The 18,707-nt window shown below is 34.7% G+C and overlaps 1 protein-coding gene across 2 annotated transcripts in view; it reads right to left on the bottom strand.

Moving 5' to 3' along the window:
* The window catches only part of Spag16 (sperm associated antigen 16), a 997,476-nt gene that overhangs the window by 903,500 nt on the left and 75,269 nt on the right, over window positions 1-18,707 (bottom strand). For both annotated transcript variants that reach the window (XM_063237454.1, XM_063237455.1), the window contains 3 exons: window positions 15,501-15,608; window positions 9,489-9,606; window positions 1,197-1,266 (listed from right to left, as the gene is read on the bottom strand). In XM_063237454.1, coding sequence (XP_063093524.1) covers window positions 1,197-1,266; window positions 9,489-9,606; window positions 15,501-15,608 — 296 coding nt within the window. The remainder of the gene's footprint in view (window positions 1-1,196; window positions 1,267-9,488; window positions 9,607-15,500; window positions 15,609-18,707) is intronic.

The following is an 18,707-nucleotide window of genomic DNA, read 5'->3' as shown; positions in this document are numbered from 1 at the left end:
TCCCTGAATAAACATAGGAAATAAATGTACACCTTCATTTAATAATACTTATTAGGTGTCTACTTTTGCCAATGACTAACTCCCTTGGAGATTAAATATATTTGTAAAGAGGATTATTTAACTGAAAAAAAAAAGCTTTTAAAAAAACTTAAACTAGAAGGATAAATAAAAAATAAAAGATCTCACGTGTAACCTAAAATTAGGAAACTAAGCATATATTTAACCAGAAATTGGGGGAAAATAAAGTTAAAGGGGAAGATATTTGGGTAGATGATAACCTCATAGTTACATAAATTTTATATGCATGACATAACATGGGCTAAGATTAACAATAATAACCAGAATGAAAACTGGGATGGGGGAACTGGAGGAGGCAGGAGGCAGCAGCCCGAGGCAGGAAGGGAATTAGAAGAGGAAACACGTTGTAGTCCCTATATGTACCCACTCCCCAAGATGACCTAAGCTCTATGTAAGGCAAAGATGTACCAATGCATCTTTTTAAAAGTTAAAAAAGTTGGCAACTCATACTATAATTCTGAGCAGCAACATAGTCTAAACTTTAAAAGCAGCCACTAATTAAAATAGATGAAGTAAGGAGTAGTCTGGTCAACTATATATGCATAATGAGAGGCCCTGTACTCTATGTTACTATAGGAATACTAACCTACATTGTTTTACTACATAAGACATCTATTTTCTATGCAAAGCTCTAAAGTAAACTTTCACAGTTCTTTATCATTTCCAGTTTCTACTTAAGCATCTTGAATTCCTAACTTCCTAAATAACTCATGATTTTTAAAAATATTACATATGGAAAAGATTATATAAGTAAAGCATTTTTGTATTCAAATGCAACTGTATAGCAATCAAAGCAGTAAAAATTAAACACAAACATAACAATCAAGATGAGTATATTTCAGAAACATTTTAAACAAAGCAATTTGAAAGATATATATATAAAGCTAAAGTTTTCTGTGCAGTATCATAGAAATATTGATACATATTATCATTAATAACAATAAAGCAAAGAATGTTTATTTATTTTTATATTTTTATTAAAATTTTGATTTTTAAAATTGTATCCACATTACTTATTCATTTTAAATGTCTAGAAATGTTGATCACTGATAAAAGTCTGAGAAATCATAAGACCAATATCAGTATTAAATTAGAGGTTCATTAAATATTATTTTTACCTTTAATTTCAGGAACATGAGAAGTAAGTCCTGTTTCTACGTCCCTTGACATTTCATGCATTCCAGAAATCTAAAAAAATTCAAAGCTACAATGTTAGACACTAAATAAGTGTTAAAATGTTAAATAAAATGTAATATTTAAAACTTGAACCACTGCAAATAGGAAAAATTTAAGCTTTCTTTAATTAACATCTGTAAAATTAACAAATCAAACATGAACTTTAACAAAAGGAAAACATACTTTTTGTTAAATTCCAGAATCAATTATTAATTATATTAAGCATCTGAAACATTTCTTTCACAGCAGTTTCCTGAATCAAGTATACTCACGAACATAATTTGATAATTATTCAATTCTCTGAGAATTTTCCTGTTTCAATTGTTTCATCTTTATATCTATAAGCTATCTTTTACATTTATAAATTATAAAGTAAATACTTGGAAAGTTAAATATAAAGAGTTTTATCTGCAAAGCTATCCATAGATACTCCCTGTTTTACTAAATATATCCCACAATTAAGAACATTTGTTACCTGGCTGGCATACCATTTACTTTTGTACTGAACAAAAGACTTAAATTTAAAATTCAACATTAAAAAGCTACCTCATACCTCACTATATATGACTGCTCAGACCCAAAGTACCATCTGTTTAACTGCACACAGATGTGACATTTTTCTAATAGCAATATTTTATATTAATAGAAAATAACAATGTATAATAAATAAAATAATGCTAATGAAATGCCTGAGTTAAAAAATATTCCTAGGAGCTAAATTAATCACACTGTTTGAATAAACCTATTTAGAATGGCACTAAGATTCAGCAAATAGTTGTTAATAAAGTACTGACAGCTCTGGTGAGCCCCACTGACTGTTACTAACATCACATTTTAAACTACTACATTTGTCACGAGAACCACGTTAAGACATTATTATGAACCAAAGTCCAGTTTGGTCTAGACTTAGTTAATTTTTCTATATTACCCGTTGTAGTCAAGGGTTGTGAGGAGAATAATTAGAATAATTAGGACACAGAATTTATATTATCATTTTATGATGGTTACCCAGAGTTAACACAAGAAAGTACAGGAAATCTATCCACAACACTAAAGACACAGAATATTCAGCCAAGGATCTGAATACCACAGGAATGTCCTGCATGAGTCCAGATAAAACCTAGAGCCGTGATAATACCTCCCATGAGTCCAACTGTAGGTCTAGAGCCCACATGAAGGATTCATACCAGTCTGCTTTATGGATCTGTCCTGGAAGGCCCAAGGTCAGTGGTGGAAGCTAGAAAGTCTATGCCAGTGAGGTGAAGGAGCTGGTAGGTTGAGGGATCTGCACCGCAGCCAAAAAGTCACACTCGAAATAAGGACCAGGGCTGTCCTGAAAAGTACCACAGCCATCCTAAGCAACACAGAGGTCCTGAGCTCTTCAGGTGATAAGATACTTAGCAGGGGAATAAGTGGGTGTTGTAGTCAGGGGCTGTGCAGAAAACAATTAAAATCAGGACATGGAGTTTATAGTATTATTTATGATGGTCACCCAGAGTTAACACAAGAAAGTGCAGGAAATAGATCCACAACACCAAAGACATAGAATATTCTAAGGGCCTGAATTCCACAGCAATGTCCTGCATGAGTCCAGATGAAGACTCAGAGCTCATGACAATGCCTCCCGTAAGTCCAACTGGAGGTCTAGAGCCCACAAGAAGAACAGTTGAGTACGTGCCAGAAAGTCAGCATGATGAGTTTGTCCTGGAGGTTAAATGGCACAAGTCTTCCCCTCTGGAGCCAGGAAGCGATGCTCGATGTAAGAACCAGTTTCCCCAAAGAGAACCACAGCCACTCTCACCAACAAGGTCCCAAGCTCCGCTAATGACAATGGTTGAACTCACACTGGGGAGGTCATGTTGGGGTCCTCTAGGAAAACCAATGGCTCAACAGCAACCCTTAGAGAAACCCACAATGCCAATGCCTCGCTTCTCCTCCACATCTGTATTTACGCTGGCAACTTTCCTCAAGTGGAACATCTATGCTTAGCACCATGCTGATTTAATCCAGCTAGTGTTAAATTGACCACCAGTTTTTAATCTATAATATTACTCTTTTTAAGTTCCAGGAGCCCCAGCCAGATACCACCTTACATTTGGTCACTATGTACCATTCATCTGTTGTGGACAGTTTCTTCCCCCAATTTTAATGGCCTTGAATATTTAAAGAGGTGCTAGGCAAATGATATTTTTGAAGACAGCCCTAAATTTGAGTTTGAGCAACATATTTCCCATAATTAAAGTGGAGTCATGGGATTTGGTGGGTGGGAGACAATAGAGAATGCCACAGTCATCTCACCAGTGCGCTCTGCCAATGGGACTCAAAACCAATAATGCTAACCTGCATTGCAGGCAAAGTTAGTGTGGCAGGTTTCCCCACTAAAAAGTTACTTTCTCCCTCTATCCACTAAATTTTTGGAAGCAAATCTTTGGGTACACCCAACAATGAACAGCTGAGTTATTAAGTTCCATACCTTGAAGGGACGAAGAATTTTTCCATACAGGTTATCTGGAATTTTATATGAGATTTGTCTATTCTCACACATTTCTTTACTCAGTTATATTTTATACTATTATGTAATGATAGACATTTACTTTATACTTCAAGTTATAATGCAATACTACGTTCACTGGTTGCTCAAATTGTTAACAGCTTTCAACACTGGAAATTGTCAGACAGGATCACTGTAATGAAGACCCTAACTTCAATTTTTGATGTTTAATGGACAGCTTTCAGGCCCTGACCTAAGGACACACAGGTGCTCTCCCTTTGGCCCTGAAAGGCTATTCAGACCAGGAAACAGCCTCCCTTCACATGAGAATTCTAAGCCCACCCATAACCCCCAACCCCAGTAAGAACCCCCAGCCTGTCTGCTCTCTCAGGAATTTCAGAATAGTTTAAAGATATAATTCTCTCTCAGACAACTCATTTATTTAAATCATAAAAATATTCACACTGTACGTGTTTCTTAATGGTACCATCATTCTCAATATCTGTTATGGCTTGTGTCTAGATGTCCCCCCAGAGCCTCATGTGGTCATGGGTGGGGCTTTCTCAGTGGTAGCTGGGGCTGGGGATGTAGCTCAGTGGCACACAGTGTCTGCCTGGCAAGCATGAAGTGATGAGTTTGATTCCCAGTAGTACTAAAAATAAAAATAAAAAAAAGAAAAGAAAAGAAAAGGTGGATCTAGAGAAGGTGATGCTTGGACCAAGAACGTGTGGTTATTAAGTTGCTCCACTGACTGATTTGGCACAGTTCTGAATAGGATTAAGGCTGCCTCATGAGTGGTACTCTAAGGGCAGGTAGCCTTGATAAAATATAAGGGACAGAAGGAGGGCTGGTCTTGTCACTTGTAGCTCACTGCCTTGCTTACTTCTGCCTCTGCCTGCTGTGAACTAGTTTCCTCTGCCATTCCACCCTGCCTCAGAGCCAGCCAAGCCTGAAATCTCTACAAACTGTGAGCCAAATGAATCTTTACTCTTAATTTTGGGTGCTAGTATTTTGTCCCAGAAAACAGTAAAGAAACTAAGATAACAACCAAAGAAACTTTGGATGAGGATCCAGTTTACCCCACAGTTGCCCACCATAATCCTTCTATTGTTACATGGATTCCACTGTTTTCTTGAGGACCTTTCTTCCTTGATTTGCCCACTTTTTAAGCATTGCCTTTCTAGTACCACGAAATGCTCTACATGTTTCAGGATCATCTTCTATTTTCCTGCCTAGACTTAAAATGAGCTACTTTTCGAGGCACCCTGGTTTCTTTCCTCTACTGTTGATATTAGAAACCAAGCTCTGAGTCGAGAGATGCCATTGCTGCTGAACTACCATTACTTTAAACCTTCTTGGCAAACACACCTCAAAACTATGTATATTTACTTTGCATTAGCATCTCATGACAAAGAAACATAGTATAATTTATTCTATATATATGCTAATATGAGAACTTAATTATTTTGGGGTCATAGAGCTCTAATTCAAGATTTTAAAGAATATTCTCAGTGAGTTGAAAAATAAAACAAAGCTACAGATTTTTCTTTAAATTTTAAACATAAATATTCTCACTATTAACTACTAAATGAATATGAAAACACATACTACTAGATTTTTGTCATAGTACACTTTCATTCACTTACATGTAAAGTATCATTAAAAACTGCTAAATTTTAACCCTTCTGGGGCAAGGGATATATTTAAAGTAAATCAAAAGAAGCTAATTAAGATTTAGTCTGTAATAAAGTGATTATCAGGAATTAAACTAAAAACATGAGGTACTTCTTTTTCTTGGCTCACACCTTAAAAGTCTGGTTAAAATTAAACTCTGAAAATAACTGCATTGAACACTAAAATAAAGACACTTTAAAATAAGCATAAAAATGGATTTATCCTTTGGGAATCAGAGAAAATCTGCATATATTTTAATATATTTTAAATGTATGAATATTTTGAATAAATACATTCTGTGGCTTCATGACACACTAATAGGTTCAAGTTAAAAAGCCAGTCCATATGCTTGCACACCCAATGTACACCCATAAAGTATGCTTCAACGGAAAAAAGCAAATTGAGTTGTAATAAATCACTTTGTATTAAAGCGCACAGACAGGTTCGGTTCATTATGTGGTAACCATGGTTAGTCCTCAAAGAACACACTTAGAAAGGTGATACAATCAAACATATTTTTCTCCTTACTGGAGAATAAAATAATTGATCCTAGGGTTAGAATTCTATAAATTTATTTTGGTCACTTAGCAAATTATGATTTTGGTATGGATAGCAGATGCTTACAGTCTTTCCTGTAACCAGGACACTGACAGTATGATATAACATCATGCGTACCCGTGCTGGATTTTGAACAGAATTTACCATGAGAATAGTGGCTGCCACATCAATTTCCACTGACACTTGCAAGGTAATTCTAAAAGACTTTCAGGTAACCAGCATGAGACAGTGAATATCCACAGTGAAGCCAATGATGGCAGCCAATAGCAGGTGGCATCTTCTGTTTAAATCCATTTTCTTCAGTTGTGAGGCTGCCACACAAAGTATCAAATATCCTAACCTTCCTGCTTCAGATATTAAGAAACATGCTCTTTATACACATTTTCTATTAGTAAGTCTATTCCAAACTTGAATTTTTTAGGATACAGTGAAAGCCAAAAAAAAATTACTCTGTGAAGTAGTATAAGTGGGGACTGGAATAAAAGGGGTTATAAACTTATCTATACTGTAAAAGAGCAACTATCCTGTCCAATACTTCAAAGAAATGCACAGGATTCTATACCTGAAAAAAGAGATATGTGGTCAAACATGAAAATGCTGGTTTGCCTCTCAAGCTAAAAATCCAATTTGAAAGCAAATGACAAATACAAAGAGATACTTCAGGGATACTTCAAGTAGAGTATACTTGCTTTTACTTTCTCAAGAGAGAGTCTAGAAATATCAACAATCTAAATGGCCCTTCACATTTTTCGTTGGGCTGGGAAACCATACCGTCCTCCACATGGTTTTGAAACTTGACTGAAAGGAGTGTATCCATGCAAATAAACATTAACCACTTCCTTAATCACCTATGTCTTGAATTTCAGAAACCTTAACAACACTGGACCACTTTAAAAAAAAAAAAAAAAAAGAAGCACTGAATTCAACAATTAGATTACTGATATTAGGATGCTCAAGGTTGCATGCAAAAGACCAGGCATTTAGCAAAGCTGTGCTGGTTTGCACTCAGAGGAACCACTCAGAACCACACAACTCAGTACCAGGAATCTGATCGAGCTGATCACACTGCATGGGAAAGTGAAGACAGGGAATACATGGAGTGTTCAGGCCATATGGATATATGTTTCCATTTCAAACATATTTTCACTTTAACTCTATACCAATTGTCAATCAAGTAATTTATCGCTGTGTGTATAAATAACCTTAATACTCACAATGCTACTTTACAGGACAATAGATATTCACACCCACCATGCTTAATCCTTAATTCTTTCTACTAAACCAGTGTGGAACAATCTTTGTTTTGTTTTTTTTTTTTTTTTTTTTTTTTTTTATTTAAGGAGAAAAGAAAGAAAAAAAAAAGTGGAAGGGTACAAGTTATACAGATTTACAGAAGAAAAGAATGAACAGTAGGAAATCACTAGTTAATGGATTACATATTGCCATCTTAGAAATAATTGTTCAAGTCACAAAATTAAAGCTTGTAGAGTGGACATTCCAACAATGATACTGCAAACAGTTTTGTTCAATGATCCAATAAAACTCTGTGATATCATTTTCTATCTTATACACTTAAATATACATGCAGTTATATAGTTTAGAGTACTTTTCCTCTCTTTTGTACAATGACTATTACACATTTTGGGTTTCATTGCTCCCACGGTTCTTATTGCTTTTTTGGAAGAGAGTAAAACCAAATGAGACATAACAGAACAGAATCGGTCAAGTCAAAAGGGTGGACATAATAGATAATATAAAAACATAATACAAGGTGATCAACAATGGTTACCATAATGCCTCCCGCTATCCCTAATAGAATTGCCTATATCATTAGTTATAATACAATTGAACAAAATAGTAAAGAACAAAACCGACAAAACCAAAACATTGGAGACATTGTAGGTCTTCAAAAGTAGATAAAAGTCAACGAGAATGGGCATTATAATGAATCTCATTATCTTCTCAGCTGATGCCTAAACTTTCGAACCTGATACTATCCATCAAAACAGAATAGGGGAACATCAGTCAAAAACAAGATGGTGAGAGTAATACAGGGCTTCAAATCGAGATAATAGAAAGTCAAAGTGGGTTACTATATTATATCCTGCTATTTTTTTCCCTTTAATTAAACGGATAAAAATGAAAAAGTAAATAATGGAGTGGAGATTGAGAAAAAAGAGGGCATAACAGCAAAACAGCGCAGATCAAAGCATAACCATTTAAGCAGAATAGTGTTTCACCACCAGATAATGGAACAATCTTAAACACAAAGATTGTATGTGGCCTACAAACATTCTCATCATGGCCTTGGATTAACCTGAGTAACGGACTGAGATATAACGTGTTTGAGACCGAGGAATTAAGCCCCTTTCCAGGAAGATCTGCCAAGGCAGATGAGTGGTAGGTCCTGCACTGAATAAGCTGCAGAAGCAGAAATGAACAAGCCAGAGGACTGCAGGCACCTGCCACAGGTTAGATGAAAAGGAGTAAGGAGGTGAAATTCTCAAAGTTTAACACACTATGCCATAAAAATTTAAGTAATTCTAGAATTCATTTTACTCAGCCTTACTTATAGTGAATTCAAACGTTCAATGACAGATTAAAATTCTCACACAATAGACACAGAAACCAAAAATAAAAAAAGACACTGTAACAAATGAAGTTTTATATTTTACTAGCTGAGTTGCACTGAAAAGACAACATATGCTTGAATAAAGCATGCCTTAACAATAAGTTAAAATAATAGTATTATCATCATTCATGTTTTTGTAGTTTTTGAGCCTGGAAAAAAGAGAAAAATCTCCACAAAACAATAAAGGAATGTTAACCATAGCTGCAGTTTTAATAAAGTACATATATGTACATATATGTATATATGTATATACATGATACAGCTGTATGTACCTGATATATATATGTATATATATATATATACATATATATGTATATGTATATATATATGTATATATATATATATATATATATATTGTTTCTTTATATAAGTCAAAGGTTTCTCACCATTTTTAGAGAACTAAACCTATGTACCTAAAAACCGGTACAAAGAAAGAACAAGAGTATCACTCATGAGCAAAAATGACAAAAATGTCCATTTGAGGAGAAATTTCAGTTTTTATTAGTAGCTCATATTCTACACACTGACCTTGAAAGCTGGGTCTTTGTGGTTACATTTCACATGTAAGAAATCTGAGCTCTGTTTAATTTGCTCTCAGAGTTGGCATTTAAACTCATATTTCTGTAATCACACTAGCTGAGTATTCTCTTTTACTTACTTTAATAATCTCCAATAAGTTGATGTTTCATTTAAAACATTATTTAATTTAATAATAATTACAAGTTTTTAAGTGAACAATATACTTTTTACCTCTCTCAAATGAATTTTTACATGAAAAGTGATAGAAATGTTTTTAAACGTTCTCAAAAATATTTCTAATGATGTTAGGAAACATAATGATTAAAATTGCTTTGAGGTACATTTTTGTTGTCTGTTTACCTTCCCAACAGCTCTGTCTCTTTCCAAGGAGGTCAGCATTTTCTCCTTGAGTAAAGTGTGGTGCTTCTCATGTAAGACCCTAATAGTGGGCTCATAAGATGCATAATGTAACTTCAACCTATAAAAAAAATGCAATAGAATGTCAAATGGAAAAAGTTCAATCAGTAGTTGCTGCCTAATATCTAAAATTTCTCTCAATCATTTTTTTATTTTTTGGCTCAGAAATAAAAATTAATAACCTCATCAAGATCAACACACTACAGCTTGAGAGGTATTACTCAGCAGAGAACTTGTATTGCACCCTGGACGTGGTGGGTGAAGTGTGGGAAAGGGAAATTAAATTTGCCATAACTGGTTTCCTATTTCTGGGTTCCACTTCTGGCTTTGTTCAAGTATGTAGTCAAAAGATTGCTGATATTCTTTGAGATTAAAAAATTGCAGTTCCTTTACTCAATTTAACAACAATCTTGAAAAAGACAAGGGCCACACACAATGTATGATTAAACAAGAAGTGTTAGTTACACCAGAATTAAAAGTGGTCTGGTATCTCACAGGAGGTGGTTCAACTCAACAGAAGATATCAACCTTTAAAATCTGTTTTATCTAAAAATACCTTCAAATATTTTTGTTCAAGTACAATTTACATTTTTAAAATACACAGATTTTAAATGTCACACTTGAAGGTTTGAGAAACATGTATATTTTACGGCTCACACTGTTATCAAAATACAAGGTATTTCTAACATCCCAGAAGATTCTGGAAAGTCATGTAGTTTGTATGGTAGAAGTATTCTCTTCAGAAACTGATTTTGCACAGGTTTTTTTTAATTGTTCCTTAGTGTGCTACATATTGTTATCTACACTTCATTTCTTTCTGTCATGAGTATCATTCCCTTATATGTACATTCAACAATGTGCTTATCTAATATCTTTCTGTGAAGGTCTCAGTTTGGGCTTGAACATTTTTATAAAATTCATTTAGGGCATTTTTGGTCGTATATCTTCATTCATTTTAAATACACAGGAGTTAAATGACCAGGTCATAATTTATATTTCCAATAGCAATACACAAAAGTTGTGGCTACTCCTTGATAACATTAGTAGATCATTAGCCTAACTAAAATTTATTGATTTTATTATCCATTTTATGAATTATATGATATTTGCAAATAACCAATATCTTTGTTCTTTTTCTTAGGTTTACTCATTTGTTAGTTTATTGACTTCACCACTTATTTTTATTTGATTTTTTTTCTTTCTTTAAAAAAATCTGTTCTTGTTTAAGAATTTAGAAGATGAAGATAGTATCATTGATTTTAAAATTTTCTCTTTTCTAACATAAGCATTTGAAGCTATCAGTTCACTTTAAGGTCCTTTGGCTGTATCCCACAGATTTTGGTATGTTGCATCTTCAGGCATCCAGTTTAAAATATTTTCTAATCTCCTTAACTCAAGACAAAACTAAATGTTATTTAGTTTCCAAATATTGGGTAAACTTCCATAGATCTTTTTGTTACTAATCACAAATTTAATTGTTTGTAGTCAAAAATTGTTTGTATGACATCAATCCTTGAGATTTACAGAAGCTTCTTTGATGGCTGATATACATTATGATATATTATGAGGTAAATATTCCATGTACACTGGAAAGTCCAAAACAGAATTCAAGGAATATCGATTATGCTAATTGATTGTGTTGGGCTATAAACAGAGCATTCCCATTTATATTTCCTAATAATTACTAAAAGAAGAGGGTAAAACTCCAATTATAATTGTAGAAATGTCTGATTTTCCTTAGAATTTTATCAGCTTTTGTTTCAAGGATTTGAAAATCTTAGAATTTAAAACTAGATGAACAATAACTCATTGACCTTGAAGCATTTTCTGTTAACCACTAATTTAACGCTCTAACCAGACTCCCATGTCTGAGATAAATGACTGACGCAGCTTAAGAACTGGTCACCCAGGCCTGAAATACCAATGCTTGGGAGGCTGACGCAGGAGCCACAAGCTCAAGGTCGGTCTAGACCACGTACTGAGTGCAAGGCCAGCCTGAACTACACAGCAAGGCCTGTCTCTATAAAGAAAACCAAACCAAATCCAACAAAAACAAGCATGCTCAGAAACTATATCAGATCTCTGGCTACGAAAACCTGTTTTACTGGTCCTGATTTGCAGGTCAAAAAACAAAGGGCATTTAAAAGTTTTTTTTAATTATAAATATATTTAAACAGCTGTTTTCAGTGGCTATTGGGATAACTCTGAGTTGTGTCCTACACTGTGCTCCAGAGTACCCCAGTACCACTGAACTGTAATTGCCCAGATATAATAAACTTTATTATCAAAAAAAAGAAAGAAAAGAAGAAAAGAACTGGAACAAAGCATAGCCAGAGCTCACCACACTGGAAATAAATGCCTGCAACTGTCTTCATAGAGATCCGTATAGGAAGGACCCTACAGCGTCTGTTATGACAGCCTCAATTCTTCTGCAAAATTATCTATGGCCATTTACATGAGTACCTTCACAATGCAGAAGATATTCTAACAGGTTAACAATGGTATATAGAAAACTAAGGCAACTTCAAGACCGCTGTGCTAGAATGGGATCTACAGGGACCTGGTAAAAAGAGGGTTTGGGCTAAAGTCTGGCTCCAAGTTAGCTCACTAGCCCGAGCACTTGTTCAGCGATGAATTTCAGTGCTTATGAATAAGCCGTTTGAATTGACAGCAATTGGCACAACCGAGCAGAATGAGGAAGGGCAGTCCCAGGCTCTTCTGGGACTCCATACACAAATAAGAGACCACTTGATATTGTCCCCAGTTTTGTTCTTTGCTTCCAACCTCTTTTTCAGGGGCTCTCATTAACTTCTTTTCAGCTTTTTATCCCTTTATGGCTCAGTTTGAGTATTTCTTATTTTCTTATCTTTATGGCTACTGATCATTCTGCTGGCAATGTCCAATGTGCCAATACTAATTAATGAGTTTTTCATAGGTCATTTTACAGTTTCATTTTGCTTTTGAAATTTCCCATCTGTTCACTTATTATAGTCACCCAACTGTAAGCATCTCATAATAGCTGATTTAAAGCCATTGTCTTATAATTCTATTATTTTTTTCATCTCAGATTCTGTTTCTAGAGTACACCAAAAAATGCATCAGAAAAAGCAAAATTTGTAGAAGCACAAGAGGTGCCCAAACTGATGGTCATTACCTTCCAAACATTTATCAGAATGGCAAACTGCTGAAGTGTTTATTATCTATTTTTGGTGGACTAGGTATTTTTTTCCTGTTTATAGGACATTTTCTTGATCATATATATATATATATATATATATATATACAAGTACACATAAATATGCACATATACATATACATAAATATGTACATAAATAAGTCACTTATCTATTTATCGTATGCTGAACATACTAGAATGTTTGCTATCTTCCTTTAAAGATTTTTTTGGCACTTAATAAGTACTTGTGGATCAGCTTGATCTTTTCAAAGTTGACACTGTAGATTTCAGGGGACAAATCTGAAATAGCTTTCGTTCTTGGATGGGACTCACTTTGCTCTCATGGCATGGTTTACGACAGGTCTCACCTTAGTGTTCAGCGTATTCAGTAAGATTCCTGCTACAATGGATCCAAACTCTAAAGACTCCTCCTGTATCTCTCAGCATTGCATAATCTCTAGAATCTCTACTTTTCTCACTTCCAAAGGACTGTTCTCTTGTTTTATGCTTCCACAAGTTAGTTACTCGGGAAAAGACTAACGTGAGCCAGTACAGATATTTCTTGAGTCCTTTTTTTCAGGCACATCACACTGTCCTGCAGTCTGCAGTGTGGACCTCTGGTCCTCAGCTCAGCACAACCACTGTTCTCTGTGTTACATCTTGCCACATTATAGCTAACAAAAGTGTTTTTAGGAAGAAATTTGGGGCTTTTGTGCTGTTCACCTTGTAGGTTTCTCTTCTCTTAAATATCACAACTCCCACTTTGCCAGTCTTCCCACATCTAAAACAATTGCCTCACATGTGCTGTGTCCAGTTGTTATTCCCTGTAGTTGTAGAACATGTCTAGGAACAAGGTATGGGGCTAGTTCTATACCAGTAATTCTGACATGATCCAAACAGAATCCTCCAATACTCCGCAAGGAAGTTTTATTTTTCCAGTTAAAATACTAAAACAGTAGTCATTTTGTACAGTAATCATTTTCATAAAATATTCATAAAAGTGAGTTTTAGAAATCACATTAATGATTTAATCAATGACAGCAATAAAACTTATAATGTATATATTTTTAATGTGCATCAATTCAACTATACTCAAATAAGACCCAGTGATAAATATGATGTATAGTAGTATGCACAATTCTGTCCTCCATTCATCTTAACCTGCTTAGCATGTATGCATTTTATTATATAGTATACACATCCTTAAATATTACACACTAATAGACATATCCAGGTACAGAATTTTAGACACAAAACCATATATGTTGTAATATATGGATACCTGAAGAATTTTGAAGGAAAGTATTGGTAACAAAATTTTTCTTTATTTACTAACTTACGCATGAGATTTGGGTTAACTAGCCTCTGTCCAAATAATTAGCAACACAGAATATTGCAGGAATACAACAAGGAAACAACACGCAGATAAGCTGTTTAATCAATTTGCAAGTGCATGCCTGTTTTATGTTCTCTAAGTAGTTCATGATTTATCTGTTTGTAATTTCTACATTTTGTAACAACAGCTCGAAATAAGTATATTCATGAGAAGATACTTAGCATAAAGGAAAAATGCTGTTAAAAAACGATCATCAAAGTAGCTGAGAACATCACTGAAAAAACAAGGTCAACTTTTAAAAGGTTAAGAAAAAGGAACTGTGTATATACAGTTGTGGTATTTAGGAATATATGACACAGTGAACTCGAAATGTAGCTCAGCCAGGCATCAAAGCCAAGTTACTGTACAACTCATTTATTATGCAATGGTATCATTACTAGAAAAAGTGTTCACTAGTGACTGACTGACTAGGGTTTTGGGGATTCTGGTGGCATTACTGAACGCTTTTTAGTTCTGTAGAAAATGCACATTGGTTATTCACCTAGAGGTTAGAACTAGACATTATTCCTAAAGATTAAATGAGTAAGTAATGGTTATCTAAATATATTCCAAGTATAGCTATATCACCAGGTAATTTGGTTTTAATGCCAAGGCTTCTGAGATAACAAAACATGAAAAAATAATATGAAATGATGCATTTCATATGAAATAATTATAAATGATATTTTATATGAAATTAATTATAAAAATATTCCTTTTAAACATATTTGGATATTTCTCAGGTTTGATATATTTTGAGATATAATACCTGGTGGATACTGTACTGGATGGCACAGATTAGAATATTTATGTCATCATAGAAATTTCTATGATACAACGCTGCCCTAAAGCAAACAAGTGAGCATTTTATTACAGGACTGCAAAATTCATATCTTGTTTCTTGGAGGAAGGAAGAGAAAGAAGCAATGTTAAGTAAATCTGATTAATGTTTTCAAAATAATTTCTTGAAGTTGATTATAAATTCAGGTTTGGTCAAGATATGCTTCTTACCCCCTTGAAAGACACATCTGAACTCAGCTGCATGTGCTTACAATTTGATGAACATACCACCCCTCTGTGACGTGGTGACTGCATAGGACAGATCTTCTGCCGAAGCACGATGGGGACTTCGCTCTCCGACCGTTTATTCTCATTTACACTTCAGACTATTTCATTGTATTTGTGTTTAACTCCTCCCTCAGCACACACCCCAACAGAGTAGGAGTCTTTGACACTAAAGTCTAAATTTAGACATCCTTGTGTTTCAAACATATACTACAGTATCTGCATATACTAAATGCTCAATAAAAGCTGAAGATATAACTTTCTCTAAAACTCTGTCATAAATTACGTAACCTTACTTATATAATTCCTAAGTAAATATACCAAAAAATGAGCAGCTTACTCTTTCAGGTCATTAATTAACTTGTTTTTTTCTTGGATGACTCTCTTATGATGCATTCGATGAAAATCACGTTCTTTCTGAGTTTTCAGCAGATCTTCTCTAGCCTTGCTGAAAAAATTAGCAATAATAACAGCTTTAAGAATTATTGCTACACTCTTTCTGAAAAAAATATTTAGTTTTAAGTTCAAATTCAGTACTGAGTAATTCAAAAGACTTGAAAGATAAACGTAAATCTCAGGAAGGATCACATCCAACATAATTTGTACGAGATCATAATGTGTAAGTAGGTGGGAATAAAAGAACAAAAACACTGTGGAAATTCCTCAAAAAAACTAGTATTAGCAGTCCCATTCAATCCAGCTATTTCCCTTCTGGATATATTCCCAGAAGAATTGGAAAAATCATACCACAGCAATATGTGTGCACCTACATTTATAGCAACAAAATTTGTAATAGCTAAATCTTGGAAACAACCCAAATGCTCATTAACCGTAGTATGGAGAAAATGACATGGTATTTTTATACAATACAGTACAATCCAGCTCTAAAGAAGAATAAACCTGAGGCTATGGTTAAATTGTGTCTGGGATGTGGGTGAAGAAGTTCAAGGAATGGGACTGGGCTTGCAGATGCCGATGGGCACCTGTTGGTCACTGTGGTTTCTTCTTGTAAGTTAAATTATAGGTGGTACAGGAGGAAAAACTCAGATCCACTCTTCCAAGGTTCCTTCTGTCTCCTCTTCCTTTCAATCGTTTTTTGAATTGACCTGATCAGGTTCTGTCCTAGATCCCCAATCTCCCAAATGAGTGTAGGGGGGAAGATAAATAAAAAGAGGCAAATTGTATGATTTTTAGGGCTCCAGGAGTGTCAAACCCCTTTAATTAAGCTCGAGGCTTCCAGGGTAAAGACAAAGGATTCTCTGGATCAGTCCACTTATATTAGGACCAACGACAAAGGGCAGAGAAACTGAGGAAAGCGCAGGCAATGAGCAGGACCTTGGGAGTCACTTCAAAGACATCTCCAAGTCATGAATCAAGTTAATTCAGTAGCACTGTCTTATCATGAAGACCTGGTACAAGTGAGACTGTAGGAGTAACTGTTGCAGCTGCAGTCTCTACCTTGTTATTGGGGCTGGAGCCAGAGTGTCCACAGCTGTGGCCTTATCTTGCCCTTTGAGGTATCTCTGGCCTCACAGGCCACTACAGGCCTCAGCCAGGACCAGTGATTCATAGAGGTTCACTTACTATAAATCAGCTCCCATCGCCAGGCAAGGGACGGAGGCCTGGGAGAGACTCACAGATAAACATAGAAAGCCAATTAGTAAAATCTAAATCCTGCTCAGAGCTCCTTCGCTTTGTAGTGGTCTCCAACATGACCTCTACTGTTCTTTGTTTTACTGATACATTTTTAATTTTCATCACATGTGAATAACAATGCCCAAGTAACACGATCCTCTTGGCTTACTTCCTGCATGTAAGCAACTTGATTTTCATATCAGCAATCTTGTAGGCACAAAAAATTGCCGATTCAAGTATTTTCCTTCAAAAAACAAAATAACTTAAGGAGTACAGCAATGATAAAAATGAATTTGAAAAATGACAGTTATCCTGGTAATTCAGGACATTCGCTAAACTTTTCACACTATTTCCAATTTCCTTTAAGTTTCTCAAAAACTTAAGAATTATCATAACTTTTTTTACTTGCCATTTTACTAACACCACAAAAAAAAAAAAAAAAATCAAGATGCTAACTTCTGGAGACAGACTTTTGTAATGGCTGCTGCATATCCATGGCCTGCAATGACCTTAATGTAAACAGTATCAAAGATTTAGCTTCATCATCTGTGCACACACTTTACTAAAAGAAAATAATTAAGCTGGGCACAGAGGTGCATCCTACAGATCCAGCATTCTGGAAGCCTGAGGCAGGAGGATCACAAGTTCAAGCTCAGCCTGGGAAATTTGGTGACTTCGCGGGACCCTGTCTCAAAATAAAAAAAGTTTTGCACCCTTGTGTGTATGCTGGGGACAGAACTCAGCGTGAAACCCCTGTGTGGAACTTCCTCGTACAGCAGAGGAAGGAAGAAGGGAGGGAGGGAAGGTGGAAAAAGAGGTAATTTCTTCAAAAGCCTACCATTGGCATTTTACTGTTTTCAAGCTGATTGCAATTTAACAAGTCTTTCAAGATGATATTTCTAGCAAAACAATGACCCATAAATAAAAAACCATTTATGTTCATGCTTTTACTGATTTAAATCCCAGTTAGAAATCTTCCAACTACTGGTTCAGGAATATCTTTGGAGTGAATTAGAGTGGATTACTCAGCGCGGTTGTTTGATGTTGACACTCTTTTCTTTACACATTTTTAACCTACACCACGAGGGTCGGATGTGATACACAGTGAACTACTCCTGTCACTTCTCTACTTAATATTATGATTCATTTTCAAAATAATATTGAACATGAGGTTGTATAAAGATCTAAACATCTTATCATTTTTATTTGGTTTGATATTATACTGCTTCTGGCCAAGAAAACTTTGTTGTAAAAATAAAAATAACAGCAATTTTCCTTCAAATATGCAGTTTATAGTTAAGAGTAATGTATTTACTATCAACAGTTTAGAATCGTTTTAATCTCTACCTAATTTTTTAAAAAAGTATATAAATACTGTCTAATTTTCAGATATGAACAGATTAAGGATATAATGTTTTCAGTCCAGATAATTTTGAGATTCTTCAGAAAAAGTCCCTTATATTTGCGACAACTCTTTTTCCCATCAGATGATTCTAAATTCTTTGTTATTTGCCAGCTTTTACCAATGCAAACTGCTAGTTCTAACCTTTTATCACTATTGATAATTTAAAAACTCATTTAATTATTAGGTTTAAAACTTAAAGATTTTCATTTCTAATTAAGATGTAGAAATCTGCAAAGAACACTATCTCACTCTTAACAACACAAAAAGATACAGAGATTAAAAATTCGATTTTCCTTGAAATTATCAAAGAGCTGAATGACAAGGCAAATAAATAACACATAATCAAAATACAGTCATGTCAGAATACAAACTATGGCCAGGCAAAGGAAAAGAACATCAGACATCAGCTAAAATTTTAAGTACTGAGTAATATCAAGTGGGGATTAGCACAGTGGACTGAAAAAGCTGAGGAGCATGAATTCATGTACAAGGCCCACCCCCAAGTGT

Source organism: Cavia porcellus, unplaced genomic scaffold (genome assembly GCF_034190915.1).
Source record: "Cavia porcellus strain 051 isolate PalLab524CR breed Dunkin Hartley unplaced genomic scaffold, mCavPor4.1 scaffold_26, whole genome shotgun sequence".
Classification (NCBI taxonomy): Eukaryota; Metazoa; Chordata; class Mammalia; order Rodentia; family Caviidae; genus Cavia; species Cavia porcellus.
This window is presented reverse-complemented; position numbering and strand designations above follow the sequence as displayed.